Genomic DNA, 24,153 nt, shown 5'->3' on the forward strand with positions numbered 1-24,153 from the left:
AAGTTAAATCAATGAATAAATAAACAAACCACCTTAAGTTCCAGTTGGGAAAGGCTGCATGGAGCCCAGCTGGTGTTTGGGGCAGGCCAGACATAGAAGGGGGAGAAGTGAGATCTCGGATTTGTATCAAAGGTGATTCCCATTTTAGATCAGCATAAATTAAGGCCTCAATCCTGCAACCAAACCCATCTGGGAAGAGTCTGTCTCCCCAATGGGACACTAGGCTCTGCTTAACCCTATTCCTTTGTATCTGACTGTGTCACTTTTTCATAGATTCATAGAATATCAGGGTTGGAAGGGACCTCAGGAGGTCATCTAGTCCAACCCTCTGCTCAAAGCAGGACCAATCCCCAACTAAATCATCCCAGCCAGGGCTTTGTCAAGTCTGACCTTAAAAACCTCTAAGGAAGGAGACTCCACCACCTCCCTAGGTAACGCATTCCCGTGCTTCACCACCCTCCTAGTGAAAAAGTTTTTCCTAATATCCAACCTAAACCTCCTCCACTGCAACTTGAGACCATTACTCCTTGTTCTATCATCTGGTACAACTGAGAACAGTCTAGATCCATCCTCTTTGGAACCCCCCTTCAGGTAGTTGAAAGCAGCTAATCCCCCCTCATTCTTCTCTTCTGCAGACTAAACAATCCCAGTTCCCTCAGCCTCTCCTTATAAGTCATGTGCTCCAGCCCCCTAATCATTTTTGTTGCCCTCTGCTGGACTCTTTCCAATTTTTCCACATTCTTCTTGTAGTGTGGGGCCCAAAACTGAACACGGTACTCCAGATGAGGCCTCACCAATGTCGAATAGAGGGGAATGATCATGTCCCTCGATCTGCTGGCAATGCCCCTACTTATACAGCCCAAAATGCCATTAGCCTTCTTGGCAACAAGGGCACACTGTTGACTCATATCCAGCTTCTCATCCAGTGTAACCCCCAGGTCCTTTTCTGCAGAACTGCTGCTTAGCCACTCGGTCCCTAGTCTGTAGCAGTGCATGGGATTCTTCCATCCTAAGTGCAGGACTCTGCACTTGTCCTTGTTGAACCTCATCAGGTTTCTTTTGGCCCAATCCTCTAATTTGTCTAGTTCTCTCTGTATCCTATCCCTACCCTCCAGCATATCTACCACTCCTCCCAGTTTAGTGTAATCTGTGAATTTGCTGAGGGTGCAGTCCACACCATCCTCCAGATCATTAATGAAGATATTGAACAAAACTGTTGGGGCACTCCGCTTGATACCGGCTGCCAACTAGACATGGAGCCATTGATCACACTACCTGTTGAGCCCGATGATCTAGCCAGCTTTCTATCCACCTTATAGTCCATTCATCCAGCCCATACTTCTTTAACTTGCTGGCAAGAATACTGTGTCATACCATGTCAAAAGCTTTTCTAAAATCAAGATATATCATGTCCACAAGATATTTCCCCATATCCACAGAGCCAGTTATCTCATCACAGAAGGCAATAAGGTTGGTCAGGCATGACTTGCCCTTGGTGAATTCATATTGACTGTTTCTGATCACTTTCCTCTCCTCCAAGTACTTCAAAATGGATTCCTTGAGGACCTGCTCCATGATTTTTCCAGGGACTGAGGTGAGGCTGACTGGCCTGTAGTTCCCCGGATCCTCCTTCTTCCCTTTTTTAAAGATGGGCACTACATTAGCCTTTTTCCAGTCATCCGGGACCTCCCTCGATCGCCATGAGTTTTCAAAGATAATGGCCAATGGCTCTGCAATCACATCTGCCAACTCCTTTAGCACCCTCGGATGCAGCGCATCTGGCCCCATGGACTTGTGCACGTCCAGTTTTCCTAAACAGTCCCGAACCACTTCTTTCTCCACAGAGGGCTGGTCACCTCCACCCCATGCTGTGCTGCCCAGTGCAGCAGTCTGGGAGCGACCTTGTTCGTGAAGACAGAGGCAAAAAAATCATTGAGTACATTAGCATTTTCCACATCCTCTGTCACTAGGTTGCCTCCCTCATTCAGTAAGGGGCCCACACTTTCCTTGACTTTCTTCTTGTTGCTAACATACCTGAAGAAACCTTCTCGCTACTCTTAACATCTCTTGCTAGCTGCAACTCCAAGTGTGATTTGGCCTTCCTGATTTCACTCCTGCATGTCTGACCAATATTTTTATACTCCTTCCTGGTCATTTGTCCAATCTTCCACTTCTTGTAAGCTTCTTTTTTGTGTTTAAGATCAGCAAGGATTTCACTGTTTAGCCAAGCTGGTTGCCTGCCATATTTACTATTCTTTCTACACATTGGGATGGTTTGTTCCTGCAACCTCAATAAGGATTCTTTAAAATACAGCCAGCTCTCCTGGACTCCTTTCTCCCTCATGTTATTCTCCCAGGGGATCCCTCCCATCAGTTCCCTGAGGGAGTCAAAGTCTGCTTTTCTGAAGTCCAGGGTCCATATACTGCTGCTCTCCTTTCTTCCTTGTGTCAGAATCCTGAACTCGACCATCGCATGGTCACTGCCTCCCAGGTTCCCATCCACTTTTGCTTCCCCTACTAATTCTTCCCGGTTTGCGAGCAGCAGGTCTAGAAGAGCTCTGCCCCTAGTTGGTTCCTCCAGCACTTGCACCAGGAAATTGTCCCCTACATTTTCCAAAATCTTCCTGGATTGTCTGTGCACCACTGTATTGCTCTCCCAGCAGATATCAGGGTGATTGAAGTCCCCTATGAGAACCAGGGCCTGTGATCTAGTAACTTCTGCTAGTTGCCTGAAGAAAGCCTCGTCCACCTCATCCCCCTGGTCTGGTGGTCTATAGCAGACTCCCACCACAACATCACCCTTGTTGCTCACACTTCTAAACTTAATCCAGAGACTCTCAGGTTTTTCTGCGGTTTCATACTGGAGCTCTGAGCAGTCATACTCCTCTCTTACATACAATGCAACTCCCCCACCTTTTCTGCCCTGCCTGTCCTTCCTGAACAGTTTATATCCATCCATGACAGTGCTCCAGTCAGGTGAGTTATCCCACCAAGTCTCTGTTAATAGTAATTGGTATTGAGCTGTTCCTTGGCTGGGAAAAACCCAGTGATGGTCTAGGGGAGTCCTGGGGCTCAGCAGTAGGAGAGTTTAGCGGGTGAAGTTTCAGACTGGAGAAGCTCAATGTTTATGGAGTGAATATGAAATTAATGCCAAATCCTGCACCTGCTAATGTGGATATATTTCAGTGCAAAAATAATCTAATCGAATCTAATCTAATCTATCATATTTCTAAGGCACCTGCCACTGAGGTTTCTCATATTTGTGTATAAAGTACATCCATGAATGGTGCTGTAGAAATAATAATAAAGATGGTGTTGATGTCGCTGCTTGGGCCCTGCATTGACTTGCATCTCTCTGTATCAGCCAGAGGGGATGTGAACGCTAGAAACACTACAGCACTGTTGTGTAGACATCACTTACCGTCACTGCAGGAAATCCTCCTCTCTGAGAGGCAGTAGCTCGGTCAACAGAAGCATTCTCCCATTGACCTAGCACTGCCTACACTGCGGCTTCCGTCGACCTACTTCCATCGCACAGGGTGTGGGAGTAAGACAACCTAACTTTATAAAGCAGACCAGCCCTTATATTGCACAAGTCCTGGGCCTGTCTCAGCTCTGCTACCTCTCAAGGGGACAGCTCTCTAGCAGATTCCCCACTCCAGCCCCGCCTGGGCAGCATGGAGCTTGGCACACCTGAAAGACATGCTGGATGGAGGGTATGTGGTTCAATAGAGCGACCAGGTAGAGAGGCCACTCACCATATGTTTCCCTCAAAGCCCACAATGGAGGAGGGAGAGGGCAAGGACAGTGCTGATGGGTGTCTTCTAGCAAGTAGATGCACTGTCCCAGCGGGAGCTCCTGCAGATGTCATGCCCCCTAGCGCACCTGAGGTGCAGGTCTATAACACCCCCAAAGAGGATGCAGCAGTCAGCCCATGCATGGCCAACCAGCTCCTCTCGCCAGTGCAGCTGGGGAAGCCAAAAGGGCCCTGGCACCAAGTCCCTCCTGCCCTTTGTGGAGCTGATCACCACTAATCCCAGGCACCCTGAGTGCGAGGATGCTTTCTGTGCCTGGCTCCCGCCACTGTCTCCTGCCATGCGCACCCCCTGGCCCTGAGTCCTGATCAGTCCCAAGCATATATCAGGTGAAAAGCAGCCTCACCACTGATGCAGGACCAGGGCAAGGACCACAGGGACATTCCACCAGAACTAGGACTGCCTGCTAATGACTGCGGCTGCAGGGTCATCTGAAGCCTCCTCAGGCTAAAGAGAAATGGAGGCTGAAAGGCCCAGCGAAAAGCATATGTAGTGAGAGCCCCACTGGACACAATGGCTGGGGAAAGGCCAGAGCACACTCACTTGGGCAAGGTCTGCACATTCTGGAGCCTGCCCATGAGAAAGGCAGGCAGACTCAAAGAAGGCTGCCAATGGTACTGAGTAATGGGGGACAGGGAGCAATGGCTCTGCACTGATCCCACATTCAGTAGGGGACACGATCATGCACAAGCTGCTGCTCCACTGGGCCCAGATCTGTGCCCTTTAGGCCCTGCGTACGCTGGCAAACTGGACTGAAATCCCCCCGCAGGTCACTGTGGGGCGGGGTGCTCTGCAGTGGCCAATGGAAAATTGTGCAGGCAGTTCTTTTCCACTGTCAAAGTGGAGGTCTGGAGCAGATTAAACCTGAAGCTGAGCCCGGTGCTCGGGGCCGGGTAGGTTGGTATTCGGTTCCACTGATTGGATGCTGTGCCCATTCTCAGTAATCAACAGGCAGCAGATTTTTGTATTGACAATACACAACTGCATCACTGAACTGGGGCAGCTAGAGGTGGGACACTTGGGAGCTGGGCTGGCAAGGGAGGTAGCTAGAGCCGGTGGGATAAGCACATTCACTGGGTGTTTCTGTTGCAATGCACAGAGCTGAAATAGTGAATCGTGTCACCATTTGACTTACTCTGGGCCCCACTGACCACAGCTTCCAGGTTTCTTTTGTAAATGATTCTGGAGCCCTTTCTGCAGCAGGAGGGTAAACAGGGCCTGACTGCCCGCCGGTTCCCAGCTGCACAAGGGCACACCTGGGGCTCTGCTACCGTTGTTAGAGTTCAGCTTGGTTGTGGAGCCCAAGGCCGCGTTCGGAACAGAGAGCGTGCAAATCCAGAGAGCAGGTCTCACCCTAGGCCACTGCTAAGGGTCTAACTAGCTACAGAGGTGAACAGCCTGTGTTGCAATATGTACATGCAAACTGAAAGCCATTACAGAGACACACTCTGGTTAGGCACCGTTCAAACAAGATACACTAATGCAAACCTGCCCAGGGCAATACAATATACCTGTGACAGTATATACAATATACAATACAATATACACGTGATGCACAGCCTGCTGGTACTCTCAACGCAGGGCTAACTACACTGAAGTGCCTCAAGGATGGCAAGCTGGCACAGTTGGCGCCTATACCTCCCTCCCTGCTGCCCCTGTGCAGGGCCGGCTCCAGGGTTTTGGCCGCCCCAAGCAGCCAAAACAACAACAACAACAACAAAAAGCCGCGATCGCGATCTGCGGCGGCAATTCGGCAGGAGGTCCTTCACTCCCAGGCGGAGTGAGGGACCCTCCGCCGAATTGCCGCCGAATACCTGGACCTGCCACCTCTCTCCGGAGCGGCCGCCCCAAGCACCTGCTTGAGAAGCTGGTGCCTGGAGCCGGCCCTGCCCCTGTGCAGATGTCACCGGGGCCATGTCCGAGCAGAATGGGGTGTGAGTGGAAAATGCTGCAATCCAACTATTCTCAGCTGGAAGATGCTACCCCCCTCCCCCCGCACACACAGACACACACACACAACTGTTCTAAAATGTGCAGAGAATCTGGGAGCTGTAACTGGCTCCAAACATCCCCCATGCCCATCATTGCACTATGGCAAAACTTGCCTACATGTTGGTGCTGTGCCCATGCAAGATGGTGCAAATAAGCCAGGGCTTGTCTCACAATAAGCATGAACTCTGCTTAGTACAACTGAGACTTGCTGGATCAGTCACTTGTATCAGAGGGAAAGGCCAGATGACTAAGAACAAGCGTGTACAGTGGGGAAAGGAAATGCAAATTCCAGAGAGGGCCCACAAGCAAGGGCACTGCAAGGCAGACAGACCCCAGCAGCAACAGGCACTCCAGCTCCACAAGAGCACAGCCCCTGAAGGGATCTGCCCAGAGAGCTGCAACAGCGTATGGTATGGGCATGTGCATGTGTCTCCTTAGATCGTTCACGCTAGGCTTTCCGGAACCGTCCCTGGCTATGGAGCGATGATGGGGTCAGACTGCAGGATGAGGCCTGAGAACGAGCAGTAGCCTAGCAGAGTATTTTGAGCCAGACACGGACACTGCACACGCCTGCCTGGAAAATGTGAGCTGGGCTGAGATGCCTGGTTTGTGAATCTGGGTCTTGCTTGGTTCTGAAGAGTCTCTGCTTTGGAGTCTCCTGCACCCGTTTCCCAGCATGCCCATGTGCTCAGAGCCCCAGTGCTCCCTTTGAACCCTGTGATTTTAGACCAGGTCCCTGTGGGAAACGTGCAGCTGCCCCCCCCCCCCCCCCCCCCCCCAACCCCGCCCCCCCCGCCCCGCGGGGAAACTTTTACCTAGAATGACAACTAATGACCAGAAGGGTTCCAAGCGTTGCTTGTGTTCCCACCCTATTGATGGTGATGAGTCACCCTCATGGGCAAGACTGTACTAGGTACTCCCTTCTGCCGTGTGTGGGCTACATGGATCATGGCACAGAAGGGGGAAGGCCCGCAGGGAATGCCATGCAGGGGGAGGTGTAAGTGGAGCTGAGCTGGCCAAGGTCTCTAACATATTCCCACCCCACTGGAGCAAGGGGAGACCAGAGAAACAATTATGCCTCTTAGGCTCCAAATTCATTCCCAGATCTTAATCTGGGCGGTCCCAGCCTAGTCTCACATCACCATTGTTTCTATTGCTCATACAGATCCTGGCAGCATGCTGGACCCAGCCCAGAACAAGCCCAGAGCCCCAAGGAGCTTCCAGGCTAATCTGAGCTCTGCGGTAAGGGTGAGAATACCAACCTGGGGGAGGCAGCACAGGGATGTCAGAGGGATACGATCACGTATTAGAGCTGTGCATGTTTCAATGCACATTGAAGCTGATAGCAAATTAGCTCACTCTTTAGAGTCACAGACTTTAAGGCCGCAAGGGACCATCATGATCACCTAGTCCAGTGTTTCTCAAATGCGTAGTAGGGGCATTTCTTGCGGCCACAGTTGCCTGGGCTGTGATGTGGAGGAGGGGGGAGTGGTTGGGTCCTGCACCCCTCTGGAGAGACAAAAGCTGGAGGAGCAGGGAGCCAGTGAGTTCCTCGCCTTGCCGGGATCAGTGGGGTCAGGATTCAGCCTTTGCGTGGTGGGCAGCAGGCTCCAGCCGTGGGGCTTCGGGCTCCGTTCCCTGGCCGCGCGGTGGCAGGCTCTGGCCCCAGCCTCAACCCCCTCCTCCATCACCGTGGCCCTCGCTGCCTCCCCCATTGCCTCTGTACCCACCTCCCCATCCAGGGCTTAATTTGTCCCCAGGCTTGCCGGGACTGAGTAAGTCTGCTGTGAAAAGTGATATTTGTATGTTTGTTAATATCACTTTTCACAGCAGACGTACTCTCTAGCAAGTCTTAAAAAAAAGCAACTAAAAAAGCAAAAGAAACAACAAGAAAAAAGACAGGAATGTGCAAAGCACCTTATTTGTGTTTCTATTAGTTTAGGTCCAGTAAAGAATAGAGACAACTGTACATTATTTTTAATACTGAGTCTGCAAAAATATCCTACATAAATAAATTACAATGATTTGGGCACGTATATGTGCATATTTATTTGTTTTTCCTAAAGTTAATTACATATTTTAGGAAAAAATGGTGAGAGCGACCCCCAGCAAGAGTTGGTGGCCGCACTCTGAGGCTACCAACATTTTTGTTGGGAGAATCCCTGATCTCGTCTGAACTCCTGCTCAGCGCAGGCCACAGAACTTCACCCACCAACTCCTGTGATGGACCCCTAACCTCTGGCTGAGTCACTGAAGTCCTCAATCATGATTTAAAGACTTCAAGTGGCAGAGAATTTGCCATTTACACTAGTTTAAACCTGCCAGTGACCCCATGCTGCAGAGGAAGGTGAAAAAAACCCCAGGCTCTCTGCCAATCTGGTCTGGGGGGAAATTTCTTCCTGACCCCAAATATGGTGATCAGTTAGACCCTGAGCATGTGGACAAGACCCACCAGCCAGATAGCTGGGAAAGAATTCTCTGTAGTAACTCAGAGCCCTCCCCATCTAGTGTCCCATCTCCGGGCATTAGAGATATTTGCTAATAGCAGTCGCAGATGGGCCATATGCCATTGAGGGCAATTCCTCATAGAATTTATCAAGCTCAGTCTTGAAGCCAGTTAGGTTTTTTTGCCCCCCACTGCTCCCCTTGGAAGGCTGTTCCAGAATTTCACTGCTCTGATGGTTAGAAACCTTCATCAAATTTCAAAGCTAAGCTTGTTGATGGCCTTGTAGCAACACAGATGTTTTAGGAAGGGTTTGAATGAGGAGAAGGCAGTGGTGTGGTGAACTGGAATTGGGGGGAGGGCATATACTGGGACAGTATGGGATGTCCCTGTGGTTAGGCCTGGGTGTCAAGGAAGCTCTGAGGCCTGGTGTCTCTTGGACTTCCTCCACACGGGGTTTATCTTTTTGGGGAGGTTAGCAACTGGCAGGGGAGTCCAGGCTGGGAGCCCCTCCCCCCAGGACTCCCTACCTAGTTTGGTCTTGGGCCTTTCTCAGGAAAGAACTGAAAACTGAGCTGAGAACTAGTGTCCCATTTGGAATTGATTTTGGGCTCCTCACAAATGAGGCCTAGGATGAAACCAAGCTGGCTCAGCTCACTCAGGTCCTAGTGCAGAATACGAACCCACCCTTTGTGCTCCAAGCACCAGCTCCATGAGCCTTTGGTCTCACTTTCATAGTAGCTCAATAGCAAAACTGTCACATTTTCCACTAGTCCCACCTGGTGGGCATTTCCCCAAGCACGGGGATTAATTGCTGAAGGCATAGAGAAGCAGAGGCAAAAACGTAAGCCTGCAAACATAGCTGCCTTGAACTTCTGTACTTAAACCCTCTTCCTCCCCGCCACCCTAAACAGTAGTCAATTGTGTTTTTTAAAAAGGTAACTCCTATTCTGATCTCCAGTCTGGTGCATTATCATAGTCATAGAAACTCCCAACAAAGCATCTATTTAAAATGTGCTGAATTTTGATTACAGACCTTCCCCTCTCTCTCACAGGCTTTCTTTCTCATTCATTACTTACTGTGTTAAGCTCCCTGAAATTCAAATAAAATCCCACCTCCCCTCCCCCCCCCCCCCCCCCCCCCCCCCCCCCACATATGTGTTGTTTGATTCAACCCTGATGTCTAAGCTTGACAAATGAAGGGGAATCTAACAGAAGACAAAGCTGTGGGCTATGTTGACTTCCCATCACCCCTGAGGACTGGGGAGACTGATCCATCTGTTTTGGAGTCAGTAGTCCAAACAAAAGCAAGAGACAATGGCAGGAAACACTTGAAAGTTCAGATTCTTTCTTTGGTTTCTCTTGGAACAGCAGAATCTACGTAATGTGGCCAGTGGACAATAACATGCAGCCAGGGACGCACAAAAATACCAGAAGAATGTGCTTACGACACGAAACAAAGACATTTTGGAACAAAAATAGAAAAGGGGAGAAAAAAACATTTGGAGTTCCTAGATTTCTTGGATTTGGTTTCTGTAGAGCAGAGGACGGCAAATCAATGTAGCCATGTGAAACCTCTGCTAATAATTCTGATAGAGGAAAAATCTTTTATGGCACCTGATTGTGTTTTTCCTTAAAGCGGTGCAACATAGTCTAGAAAACAACTTTCCACTCCTGCAGTTGTGATTACATTGTATTCTCTTCCATTGCCATCTCTACAGCAAGATGCAAAACATTCCCATGATATTGTGAGTTTCTCCTGAATTTCTTGCCCACGCAGATGCAGGAGATGTGACGTAGCTTATCATGTACTGGGCCAATTTCATATTTGTTGCCTGAAAAGGTTCTATGTCTTATTCACACAGGTCATGCCACTGGAGGGTGAGTAGGGGCTGCAGGATTGGACACACTGCCACACTGAACAGCTGAGCTTTACCGCCTTGATTTGACTGTAGAGCTACAAAGCACTGGATTCAGAGGTGAGATTTACAGTGGTATAAGATATATGGTAATCTGATGAGGTTCAACAAGGACAAGTGCAGAGTCCTGCACTTAAGACAGAAGAATCCCATGCATCGCTACAGGCTGGGGACGAACTGGCTAAGCAGCAGTTCTGCAGAAAAAGACTTGGGGATTACAGTGGATGAGAAGCTGGATGTGAGTCAGCAGTGTGCCTTTGTTGCCAAGAAGGCTAATGGCATTTTGGGCTGCATTAGGAGGAGCATTGCCAGCAGATCAAGGGAAGTGATTATTCCCCTGTATTCGGCACTGGTGAGGCCACATCTGGAGTACTGCTTCCAGTTTTGGGACCCCCACTACAGAAAGGATGTGGATAAATTGGAGAGAGTGCTGTGGAGGGCAACGAAAATTATTAGGGGGCTGGGGCAGATGACTTACAAGGAGAGGCTGAGGGAACTGGTCTTATTTAGTCCATAGAAGAGACGAGTGAGGGGGGATTTGATAGCAGTCTTCAACTACATGAAGGGGGGTTCCAACGAGGATGGAGCTAGGCTGTTCTCAGTGGTGACAGATGACAGAACAAGGAGCAATGGTCTCAAATTGCAGTGGGAGAGGTCTAAGGAAAAACTATTTCACTAGGAGGGAGGTGAAGCACTGGAATGGGTTACCTAGGGAGGTAGTGGAATCTCCATCCTTAGAGATTGTTAAAGCCCAGCTTGACAAAGCCTTGGCTGGGATGATTTAGTTGGGAATTGGTCCTGCTTTGAGCAGGGGGTGGGACTAGATGACCTCCTGAGGTCCCTTCCAACCCTGATATTCTATGATTCTGTATGGTACCAGGGAATTGACGAGCCAAATCCATTTCCAATTACAGTTAATGGAGTAACTCCCAAGGGAGCTGAAGACCGTGGGAGCTGCAGGAAAAGCAGCTAGCAGGAGAGCGCAGGAAGGTGGAAGGTAAAATAGGCCAGCCAATACTTCCACTAGCAACTCTTCTGGGTGCTCAGCATAGAAAAGACAGCAGTGGAGACTCCCTGGCCAGTGTGTAAATAACTCCATGGCTGAGTTTGGCCTGAAGTATTTGGCCTTATAAGACATTTGGGCTTTTAACATTTATTTTTCTGACTGACTTATCCCAGTGTACCCTCGTCAGCTGTGCCTCTCAGAGAGGAGCTAGTGAGGGCAGAGCAAAGGTTATGGCTGATAACTAGAAGCCAGGATAAGGAAACTGAACTGTTATAGACAGAGGCATGAAGGGGTATGTGAAAGATGTGCCTGAGTAGGATGACCAGACAGCAAATCTGAAAAGTCGGGACACGGGGTGGGGGGTAATAGGAGCCTATATAAGAAAAAGACCCAAAAATCGGGACTGTCCCTATAAAATCGAGACATCAGATCACCCTGTGCCTGAGACCATAGCGGGAGCTCAGGATTGGATTAGAGCTGATCCTATGATCAGCACACAAGGCCAGTGGTTTTCCAGTCTGTGATCCCTGGCCCCCTTGGGGTCCACAGACTATGTCTACGATTTCCAAGGGGTCTGCACCTCCATCTGAAATGTTTTAGGGGTCTGCAGGTGGATAAAGGTTGAAAACCATGGCACTGGCCCACAGCTATACGCTCACATGACATTTCTGACTGGCACTGGATAGTGACTATGACTATGGCAGTGTCCATGCAAGGCAGGGCAGATTTGCTCACACTCCAGAAGGGACAGCAGTGCAGTCTACATGGCTGTAAGATGCGAAGTAGGCTAGTAGTTGGATTTGGGTATGTTTTTTAGAGCCTTGATTACAATGTGGGCTTAGTGCCTTGGCCTCCGTGTGCCTCCATTTCCCCCGCTGTAATGGGGAAAACGCCCTGTGTGCCTCAAAGGGGGATTGTTGAGTGGCTCAGCTTACGAAGCATGCAGCATTAGTCCCGGGTGTCCAGTTTGGTACAGATTCTACCCAGTGCTTAGGCTCTGGGCCGAGCTCTTGGCTCTCGCCCACAAACAGGAGCATGTAAGACCAAAGGCAGAAGCCAGTTCTGCAAGCGCTGTGCACCTGGCGCTCTCTGTGAAGCCAATGGGAGCGCTGTGCTGGAGAGACTTCCAGCCTATTCCCACTGATGCGTCTGCTCTAGTGACAGTGGCTCCCATGGGTTTGGATTTGTTAAGGTTTCAAAATAAAGCTGAGATGCAGGTCAGAGTCATAGAGTTTAAGGCCAGAAGGGCCACCAGCTGCCCCCGGATGTCACACGCCATCGTCCTCTCCTGCACACTAAGCACTTTGGATTCTTTACTGTTTTGCCCCTAGAAGGCTGGACCTGGAGAAAGCGCTGTCCTGGAACGCCTAAGCTAGGCTTCACCAGATCCGGCCTCAGCCCCTTTGTGGGGGGGAGTAGAGCGGGTGTCTAGTAGCTCAAGAGCAGAGCAGCACCTGAGCCTGGCCACTGCTGCTGCTTCCCAGGTGCTCCCAGTCCAGTTAGCACCTGTAAGCACTAGCCCCACCGAATTGGCCTGCTGCTCAGAGCCCTGTGCATACAAATGCATTGAGACAAAATGTTCTGACTGATGGTTTTGGAAGAATTTTTCCCGATAAAAACAGGGATTATTGATGTGCTGCTCTTCCACCCCAGCCGTACACACGGGCTGTAAGCTGCAAGCAGTCTGTGTGTAAACAGCACACAGCAGCTGCAACTGCTAAGTCACAACTGCATGCGCACCTCACCTGCCGCTCCTGAGGCTGTTGCAGGCTGCAGTTTGCTAGTGACCTGACCCTTGGCTGGCTAAACTCCTGGTGGCTTCAATGGAAGCAGGATTGGGCCCTAAGAGTTTGTGGATGACTCCACACACACCCAGCTGGAATTACCTGTGGCATTTTTCTATGTTACTCTTCAGCATAGCTCAGTTTCCCAATAGCGCAAGAGACAACACCCATGCAGGAGCCATTGCAAGAACAAGTCTCATTAAGGTAGGAAGCTCTGGAGGAAATTAATTACCTGTGGACACAGCTATTTTTCCTCCTCTAAGTGCTGTGAGGTTTGTAATTAGACATTTTCAGTGCCAGCAAAATTATCATGAAAAATGCTCCAAAAGCAAAGGCCTGGTCCTGACTCAGCCAAACCTGCAATCGTCTTCCTTGTTAACACTGCCTGAGCAAAGACAACAAACGCAGCGTGGGATCCTACCTCCATGTGCTGGGCCTTTGGGCAACTCTGAAGTGAAAAGAATGCTGCTCTCTCCACTCTTCCTGCCCAGGGAAGACGCTAACCTCACGCCATGACAGCCTATGGGAGCCCACTGGGAGCGAAGCAGTGGAGTTAAGGGGCTGACCCCTTTTCAGGGGTTCATAAGTGTTTGCTCTAGGCTGAAGCCTGGGCTGCAATTAGTTATATGCAGCTTTCAAAATAAAAACCATTTGCTTGTTGTGGTCAAGGGATTGGCAGCATTCTAGAGGGAGCTGGGCAGTTTCTGCCCCTTCCTGGCATTTAACTGAAATATGTGTCTAAATAAAACGGACAGGGTCTTACTTCATAAGGCATATCAGCCCATGCTGGTATCACACCAGTACTGCACCCAGGCTGGTATCACACAGCTGTGACCCAGACAATGCCGAACGTTTCCCAGCGCAGCTGGGCAGTCAGCTTGCTAGGGTTACTAACATTTTGGCAAACGACGCTCAGGGCTCTGGTAATGCACATCAGGAAATGCTCTCTCACCAGCTTATGTGCGGGGTTCAAAGTTGTTAGCCTGGGGCTCAATCCGGCATCCATTGAAGCCAACAGCAAAACTCCCATGGATATCCATGGGTGCAGGATTAGGCATTTATAGAAAGATGGGGCAACCCCAAACCTGGAGTTAATCTCCACCAGCCCTTGGGAATGTTCAGAGTAGGGTCCTATGCTTTGCATGATGTATGGCCCGATCCTGCTCCCATTGAAATCAACAGCAAAACATCCACTGACTTCAATGGGTGTAAGCTCGGGCCCACAGTTCCAGTAACAAGAGCCTTTATCTAGAAGGGTACATGAACAGAGCTTGCCACAGAGCAGCACCGGAGCCTCCTGCAGAATACTGAGCACCTACAAGGCCAGAGGGGCTGGGCAGGGCAGCTGCCCAGGTAGCTTACCCCTGTCACACATTGCCACAGAGCTTGGGTTTTCCCATTTAACTTTATTTTCAGCACATGAAACCCCAAACACTCTACTCAGGAAGTGACTTCAACCCCTAAACCCAGCAACTTAAAGTGTAACCTAAAGCACCCTCATCAGCCTGTGTGGCTCAGGGACAATGTGATGGGGAATATCTACAAGCCCATTAGCCTGATCCAGGAGGTGCTCCCATAGACTTCACAGTGGGAGCGAAGGATGCCCAGCACCTCGCAGGATCAGAACCTAGATGCTGGGACTGAATGATGACACTGCCTTGCAACCACTGAATGACACCTCTGGGGTTTGTTTGATGCAAGAAGGCGGCTATATTTATTTTTCTATACAAATGAATGGTGACAGTGGATTAATAACTCAGACATGGGATTTCAAATCTAGGGGATATAACTGTATTGAAGCCATGGCTAGAGGAAGACAGTATTTGCTCATCATCCTGATCTAAACCAGCATATTCAAGGACTAATTAGCACAAAGGAAAATGCAACATGTGATTTAAAGAGAGAGCGAGACTAACTAGTTCACTGTCAGAAAATGAGAGTACAATCCTGTAGCATTTACAAGCCTGAGATTTATTCCACTCTCTGTTGGTTGGAAACACTTCACAAATCTTTATTTACTCCAGAGTTCAACAGATGTGTTGGCTTTCCATGTTCCGGGTTTTCAAATACATTCAAGGGCACTTGGATGAAAGGCAGTGTACAACACAAGCTTCTGATCAACGTTTTTAACACTGGACAGGAGCAATACCTTTGCAATATAGCCAACTGCTTTCTTGTCCCAGGCACATGAGGAGTTGTCACTACCAAGACTGTAGCTTCACTGATGTACGTGTGGGAAAGAACAAACCAAAAAGCCACGGGGTTTTTTATAAAAAGATCAATGAAAAATTTATTTATAAATTTCTCACTCTGGGGCTACAAGTCTATATCATACACTCAGGAATATGCTGTACTGTACAGACTTTATCCAGTTAGAAATGATCATATAGTGACCCACATACAGCTTCAATATAAGCCTAAAAATTCTTAACATTAATTAACATAATTAAAAAAGGTATTCGCATCTAGAGAAAAATCTACAGAAAAACTCCTTTCTGGAGCAATCTGTGCATCAGCTTCAATGTCTGCTTATTTCACTGACATTATCAATATATTCTTCTTACAAAAATAATAATAACAAAGATGACTGCCAAAAGGTGACCAGTCATGCACAAAAGAGCCTCCCCCAACCTGTCTTTTTTCTTGTACTCCCCATTTTGGCATGAAGGGTCAGCAGCACTATGAGCCAAACAAGAGGGGGGAAAAAAACCTCATTTAAATTTGAATAAATCAGCATCCCTTTTATTTCTCAGGATAACAAAAAAAATATATATATATATATATATATATATATATATATATATATATGGGGTTTGTGGGGTTGCATAGAAAATTGAAACTATAGGGACTAGGAAAGGCAGCAGCTTTTCAGTAAAATAAAATTAAAAAAAAAGTGATGCAAAAATACATCAACGCACAATTTCAGAGCAAACCCCCTTCCCCAATGTACAATTTTCAAATTCTAATCATGCCTAAAGCTCCAAGAAGCTGAAGAGGAACAATACTTTTCTTAAACTCACTTAGCAATTCACACAAGAGATTCACAGTCTTAATAGGTATTTTATAAAAATATAAATATGGGTTACATTATGTTGTCTTTACAACATTGGACAGAACTCCCTTTAGAATTGGGTTTATAACCAAGATTTCTTTAAAAAAATCAATCTAGAACTTGGCTTTAAAATACACTATGTTTTTTTAATATTATGTCATAAATGTTATGACATATCATTGTGGCAAATCCATTTATTTAAAAAAATGTGCAACCATCTGGTAACTATAATAAAACCTCATTAGAAAAGATATTGTTCCCCCCTATAACAGAGAAGCACCAACAAAAGTGCTTAACACCATCTTCAATGCTCACAGAGAAAGTTTGCAAACTAAGAAGTTCCTTGTAAATTACAGCATTAACAATAGACACTTTCAAAGGGCTTTTTTTTTTTAATCTGGAGCTTTTTAATCATATAAATTGTTTAAGATAGAAAAAACTGCAGGTGAAACCATCATAGACAAAGCAGAATATTCAGTGCAATGAAAAAAAACAAAAAACCATGGCAGACTCAAGTTTAGTTTTAAGACTAGAAAAAATGCATATTTTCCAAACCGTACTTTTGAACCACTCACAGATAGCTTCAAACAAAACCAGGCACACAAACATCACCCACAAATATATACATATATGATAAATAGTTATAACACAACAAAAAAAACCAGTAGATAACTATTTTTTTAATTGTAATGGTTTGGATAAGGGGGATACGAGAGGATAGCAAGGAGATGGCAGTGATAAGGGTTTTTAGTGCAGACAAACATAGAGGGATAAAGACCAACAGTGGAAAGGAGACTTCTGAACTTTTCTGCATTTTTTAAATGGATGTTATTGTGCCATGGCAACAAAAAGCAGCATTGCAATTATATGTGCAGTCACTTCCAAATGCAGTTTAAGATGGGTTCCTCTTCTTCCTCCCTTTCATTTATATAAAGTCAGATGGAATCATTCTGCATTGAGAAGTGTTAGCCAAGTTTCACAAAAAAAATAAAAATAAAAAAAATAATCCCAAACTATTTCTCAGTAGTTTTCAGGTTGTTCTTGAAACTTTCCTCCTAGACTGCAGGGGGTGCTCACACTCTTTCTGTGCAAAAGCAATTCCTCTGCCTCTAGAGTTTATTTCATTTCACTTTTATTGTATTGTTTTAAATCCAGGATTTCCTAATCCCACCAGCATTATACTTTAAAAAGAAAAATATAAAAGGATCAACTGTCTTTCCTGTGATTTTAGCATGCCTAGGCTGGATCATATACTCAAGAGAAAATTTAAAAAAAGAAGAGAGATCAGGTGGGGAAAATAGTGTGTCATATTCCAATATAGAGCCTCAAAAATTAAAGATCAGTTACTGTGTAAAAACAATGGGAGAAGACTGCAAGAGACACTTTTACACTCTTTGCTACAGGGAAATATAGGTCAGCTTAGCCACCCACCCCACTCATGAAAGACAGAACCTTTGCTCATGCTGTAGTTTAGAACTTGCATTAAAAAAAAGCACCGATTGCTTTTAAACAAATTACATTTTGATCTGTTAAAAATGCTGAAATGACTTCACTTCTGAGCCAGAGTACTTTAAAATCGGGGACAGCTTCCCGGGACTGACAAGCCACCAAATTTATGGGGGGGGGGGAGAGTTCAGGGAGGGGAAAATGCGAGTGCATTTTAAAGCATCTGACCAGATCTCTGACTGAAACCATGAATACTGTGAGCGCAGCCGAGGTAGATGGCAAAAAAAAAAAAAAAAATAGAAAACAAATTACAGTAGGAGAAAAAACCTTTGAAAGACAAAACCCCTTTGAAAGCAGTTAAATGGTTTTTCAGTAAAATCTTTGTGGGCCCCCAGATTTCTTTGCAAAAAACATGGAGTCCAAGCAGCTTTGTCATTTAAACAAAAATAAACAATCAACCCAACCCCCACCTCTCCCCTGTGTCCGGCGATGCGGCTGCTTTGCCCGCCCCGAGCCGGCGTGTCCGGCAGCCGGGGCCCAAGGCGGGTCAGTCACTGCTCCCGGACCGAGGAGCGGCACACCGGCTAACCTCACCTAGGGGAGGGGCAAAGCGGGGCCGCCCGCAGCTCGTGTCAGCGGACTCGATTTAGGAAGGCACCTTTGTCCCGGGCTAGGCAGCCGGGGGTGAGGAAGGGCCCAGCCGCCCCTGGAGAGGTCCCCCAGCTCCTGGAGGGCCGGGTCCTGCCCCGCCTGCCTCACCTGGCGCAGCCCGCGGGGCGCAGCCCGCTGGCCCAGGGCGGCCCCTGCGGAAGACCGGGCTGGAGTCCGCAGGGGGAGCCCCGCGCGGGGAGCCGTGTGCGTGTCCCGGGGGGTTAGCCGCTCCCAGCGCGATCGGAGCAGACACGGCCCCTGTCCCCGCCCCGGGGGGCTCACGCCGCCAGCCCAGCCTGTCCTGCAGAGCGCGCCGCTCCCCGGGACAAGGAGCCACTGCCCGGCCCCGGCGGCCGCAGCGTCACCGGCTGCCCGCGGAGTACTTGGCCTTGGTGATCAGGTAGAGCACGATGTCCTGGTGGCCCCCGAAGGCGGCGATGTGCAGCGCGCTCCAGCCGTCGCGGTTGGCCAGGCGGATGTCGGCGCCGAACTTGACGAGCAGCTTGACGAGCTCCAGGTTGCCGTCGATGACGGACTGGTGCAGGGCCGTCTGCCCCTCGGGCCCGAACGAGTTCACGTTGAACTCGCAGTTCGTCATGTTCTGCAGCAGCGACTGCAGCTCCTTGGTGTTGCCCTTGCGCACCGCCTCCTGGAAGATGCGCTGGCTCTGCGGGGCCGAGCAGGTGGACAGCTCCGTCTGGCTCATGGCCGCGGCCGGGCAGCTGGATCCGGGCGCAGCGGTGCCGGGTGGGCGCAGGTCTCCGTGCCCCGCTCCGCCTCACCCAGCTCGGCACGGGCGCTCCGCGAGCCCGAAGCTAGGCGCGGGGGCTCGGCGCGCAAGCGGTGCACCCTGCGGCTGAGAGCGCGGCCTCCGGACAAGTCCCTGGGCGCGGATGCTCATGGAAGCCAGCAAAGATCCGAGCGTGGCGGTGGCGGGGGGCCGGGGCGCGGGGCAGCTCGGGGGCTGCCGGATCGGATCAGGCCCGGCTAAGAGACTCCCCGGGCACCGAGCTCCCCCGCGGTACGGCTGCGCGCCCCCCCGCGCCCCGTGCCGAGCGCGGCCCAGCAGCTTCCGTGCGGCTCCCAGGGTGCGTGAGGCGGGCGGCCGGCAAGCGCCCTGCTGCTGCCGCCGCTGCTGCTATCTGCCCCGGCTGCGCATCCAGCTGGAGCCCGGCTGCCTTGCTCGGTTCCTGGCCGGGAGAGGGGGTGCTGGAGTCTCTGCTGCTGTGCCCGGAGCCAGGGGGAGATGGGGGGAAGCTGCTGTGCTTATCCCAGAGAGGGGCTCTTGTCTTGTAGCAGATCCCCCCCTTTTCCTTATGCTCCCTCAGGGCGAATCCCCCCTCAGCCACTTCCCTGGGCGTCTTTAGAGGGCAGGATACCCTGGGCAGCTCCTTTTAGGCAGCCTTTTATTTGCATAACAATAGCACGTCTGTGACGCTTCCTCGTATCCACAGGGGCGGGGAGGAAAGACGGTGATTGGATTTCACCCAACGGGGAGGGGGGGAGAGGGGATGGGACTTTGATACATTGCAGAGGGCGGAGCTACCCCTCTTCCCCCAGGACCACGCTGGGGGGAGGGGCGGTGATCGATGGAATGTTGAGACATTAAAAAAAACCCCAACGTCCCCCGTAACTAGCCCCCGTGGGGAGCTGAGCCGGGGGAGCGCAGGCGTTGGGGTGTACGCATGGCGCAGCGCTCCTGTCCACACGTTGCCATGACCAGTTCGGAACAGCCAGAGATGCTGTTTGGGACAGAAATACAGCGCTTGAAATTCCTGGTTTCTGTAGATTTGATTCTGGTGACAGGGGAATGTAAAGCGTGTTAAGCTCCAAAGACCATCACGTGCAGAGTGCATTACTATTTTGCCTTCTGATCTACATACACGTCGTGCTTTCCTTTTGGTGCCCCCGAATGCAAAGGATCCGTGGCCTATGTACTTGGAAATACCCAATACAGCTCGCTTGATCTGAAATCAACGTGGAAAGAATTCAAACCATGTCGGATTATTGCGCTCTCTAAAGGTAGGGGTCGCTAGTGCACAGAAATGGAAACCAGAAGGCTCTGAATTTCTGTGCTTCTCAAGGAAACAGCCTACAAAGGGTGAAGTGGATAAGCAATGTGACCCGGGGTCAGTTATTTACAGTGTGAAGAGGCAAAAACTCGGACTAGGATCCTGAACTGCTTTTCTTCCTTTGTAAAACATCAAGGGGATTTGTAATAATTCTCCCCACAAACCCAGCCCAGCCTTTGCTAAACAAATATAGAGCAGATTTGTAAGTGACACACAACATCAATTATAAACAGGTCTACAGTTTTTAACATACAAAAATGGGGGGAGGGGCATTTATTTAGAAAAATAAGACAATCTCTTCGTTTCACTCCTCTGTTGCTCACTGCAGGAAATGGGTTCCTTTTAACCACAGACTTGTACAGCATTTTAGCTGGGGGAGTGGCGGGGGTTGCCTTTGTTGCTGCTGCCTGTCATAATCTCCCGATCAGCTCCTTATAATTAATCAAACCCTAGTCTTTTCTGAAAGGGGAGGCTGCCTTGACTACCAGTCAGGTTCAGATGGTGGACTTTAATACAACTAAGGAATTTCTGCCAATTTATTACTAATATATTATTTCCCAATCCTCTAAAACCAACCATCTGGGGAAGGCTGAAGATTGGTCATTAAGGAGACTACAAGTAAGGAAACTCTTAGCCCCGGAAAAGCCAGGATAGGCTGTTGCACAAGATCCAGTCGAATCCTGTGATTACTCTGGTTTCTTTGGCGCACTCCCAAATCAGGGTGAGATCTCTGAGCATATTAATAAAAGCAACAATGCCTTAAGAATATGGATACTGAACAGATGCTGGGGGTGGAGAAACAGGAGGTTTTGCAACTAATTTGAGGAGGACTCACCAGGATAGTAAAAATGTGAGAAAGCCATATCCTCCTTCCTTCTGACAGTGCTAGCTAGCTATCAGTATGTTTAGTGCTTTTAAAAGCCTCACTCCTTCTCTACAAATAAAAGGTATCACTTCTCCTTATATCATGTAATGGCAATTTTGAGATGTACCTTTGTCTTAAACTTGGGTCGAGTTCTGCCCTCAGTTAGACTGCTATGTGACTGACGTAAGGGCCTGATCCTGGGAAGTGCCAAGCACCCAAACTCCAGGGTAAAAATGTGTAGGAACACTGCACTGTACTCCCTGTGTAGCTGAGAGCAGAATCTAGCCCCATATTTTTAAATTAATGACTCCGCCTTTTCTAATACATTTTTCAGCAGCAAGCTCCAGCCATCAGGTTTCCTCTTCGTTTTTTATAGTTTTTTTTTACAGTTTATGGCTTGTCCTGTGGTTGTTGGAAATTAAAAAGAAATAATTCTTGATAGTTTACAAAACAAGATACACATCCTTGCATCGTATGGCATGTTACAACTTGTGTCCCCTTTGAAATAGTCCTGCTGGCATTCAGATTTGTGAGGGAATTCTCTCAACTTCCAGTGTGGGGCTGCAGTCAGTGAAAGGGGAAGAAAATTTATGATTGCATAAATATCTGAGCAGACTGCAAGCATGACTCCTCATACAGACCCCTCCTCCAAACAACAGCATCAGCGAAGCCAAGACCTGGAGAAAAGACATTTGCATACAGACTATTGGCCCTGCGTCCATCAGTGCTTTATAGCCAGGTGGATAACATGGACTAACAGCCTGAGCCAATGCTAATTAATATACAGATTCAGCAAACAAAAACCTGAAAATCAGATCGAGTTTCTGAGCAACATTACACTACAGACATAGCTAACAGCAAATGCAATGAGGGAAGCACAGGCCAGGCCTGCTTTGGAGCTGTATTTGGAGCTCAAGTGAAACTAGTTGAGGGCATTTTATATGGAGCTTTCAATGGCTGAAATGTTGCTGTAGAGGATTTTCATTAGGGCTGTCAATTAATCACACGATTAACTCAAAAAAATTAATCACGATTAATTGCAGTTTTAATCGCACTCTTAAACAATAGAATACCAATTGAAATTTATTAAATATTTTGGATGTTTTTCTACATTTTCATATATATTGTACTCTGTGTTGTAATTGAAATCAAAGTATATATTATTTTTTATTACAAATATTTGCACTATAAAAATGATAAACAAAAGAAATAGTATTTTTCAATTCTCCTCATACAAATACTGTAGTGCAATCTCTTTGTCATGAAAGTGCAACTTACAAAGGTAGATTTTTTTTGTTACATAACTGTACTCAAAAACAAAACAATGTAAAACTTCAGCGCCTACAAGTCCACTCAGTCCTACTTCTCATTCAGCCAATCACCAAGACTAACACATTGGCTTACATTTACAGGAGATAATGCTGCCTGCTTCTTATTTACAATGTCACCAGAGAGTGAGAACAGGCATTTGCATGGCACTTATGTAGCTGGCATTGCAAGGTATTTACGTGCCAGAAATGCTAAACATTCCTATGCCCTTTCATGCTTCGGCAACCATTCCAGAGGACATGCTTTAATGCTGATGACACTCGTTAAAAAAATAATGCATTAATTAAATTTGTGACTGAACTTCTTGTGGGAGAATTGTCTGTCCCCTGCTCTGTTTTACCCACATTCTGCCACATATTTCGTGTTATAGCAGTCTCGGATGATGACCCAGCACATGTTGTTCATTTTAAGAACACTTTCACTGCAGATTTGACAAAACGCAAAGAAGGTACCAGTATGAGATTTCTAAAGATAGCTACGGCACTCGACCCAAGGTTTAAGAATCTGAAGTGCCTTCCAAAATCTGAGAGGGACGAGGTGTGAAGCATGCTTTTAGAAGTCTTAAAAGAGCAACACTCCAATGCAGAAACTACAGAACCTGAACCACCAAAAAAGAAAATCAACCTTCTGCTAGTGGTATTTGACTCAGATAATGAAAATGAATATGCGTTGGTGCGCATTGCTTTGGATCGTTACTGAGCAGAACCCATCATCAGCATGGACGAATGTCCCTGGAATGGTGGTTGAAACATGTGAATCCTTAGTGTATCTGGCATGTAAATATCTTGCGATGCCGGCTACAACAGTGCCATGAGTACACCTGTTCTCACTTTCAGGTGACATTGTAAACAAGAAGTGGGCAGCATTATCTCCTGCAAATGTAAACAAACTTGTTTATCTGAGCGATTGGCTGAACAAGAAGTAGGACTGAGTGGACTTCCAGGCTCTAAAATTTTACATTGTTTTATTTTTGAATGCAGCTTTTTGTACAGAATTCTACATTTGTAAGTTCAAATGTAATGATAAACAGATTGCGCTACAGTACTTGTATTAGGTGAATTGAAAAATACTACCATATTTCTTTTGTTTTTTTACAGTGCAAATACTTGTAATAAAAAATAAATATAAAGTGAGCACTGTACACTTTGTATTCTGTGTTGTAATTGAAATTAATATTGTCGCAGCCCTATGCTCTGTCATGGCGTCCGGATGGCCAATTGTCCGTCAGAAGGTCACATCGGTGTCGTGTGCAGCACCTTGGTGCTGTTTGCAGCGCCTTGGTGTCGTGTGCAACACATTGGGGCCGTGTGACCATTCTCGAACCTTCTGCCTGGTCAATTGTAGGTCACATTGGTACCGTGTGCTACAATTCCAGCGGGCCGTGTGCATAAGCCTAGTGTGCCGTGTGCAGTGCCTGTTACGTAGGGGGCACCAGCTCGGAGCCTGGTTGGTGTAAGAGCGGGGAACCAATTAGATGCTAGCATGTGCAAGGGTCTTCGAACAAAACTATGTCTCTGGTCTAAATCAGCAGGAGTGTCCACGTGTTAGCTGAAAGGCCTGATCACCCTTTCAGCCAGGATCTCCTCCGGATTTAGCTAGCTCGTGTCGTGTAATTTTGGGTTCCATCTCATCATGTCCTTGCTGTCTGTACTGCTGGTCAGCTGCGCCTGGAGTGTGGTATGCATGTATTAATTTTTGTAGATATTCTGTTGGTTAGTCTCTTTTTCTTTATTACTTGATACCAAATCTCTTGTACAGTGTATAGAGGGCAAATTGTTA

At 48.0% G+C, this 24,153-nt stretch overlaps 1 protein-coding gene across 1 annotated transcript; it reads right to left on the reverse strand.

Annotated features, from left to right (window-relative positions):
* Positions 1-15,747: 15,747 nt before the first annotated feature.
* On the reverse strand, positions 15,748-19,532 carry NRARP (NOTCH regulated ankyrin repeat protein). Its single transcript, XM_034793878.1, has one exon. It carries the CDS (start codon positions 18,812-18,814, stop codon positions 18,470-18,472), a length of 345 nt encoding a protein of 114 aa, XP_034649769.1. The 5' UTR covers positions 18,815-19,532; the 3' UTR covers positions 15,748-18,469.
* Positions 19,533-24,153: the final 4,621 nt, after the last annotated feature.

This window comes from Trachemys scripta, chromosome 17, assembly GCF_013100865.1.
Source record: "Trachemys scripta elegans isolate TJP31775 chromosome 17, CAS_Tse_1.0, whole genome shotgun sequence".
Classification (NCBI taxonomy): domain Eukaryota; kingdom Metazoa; phylum Chordata; order Testudines; family Emydidae; genus Trachemys; species Trachemys scripta.

Bases quoted from the DNA above. Each gene is read 5' to 3' on its own strand.
- NRARP (XM_034793878.1), bottom strand. From the start codon at position 18,814: ATGAGCCAGACGGAGCTGTCCACCTGCTCGGCCCCGCAGAGCCAGCGC.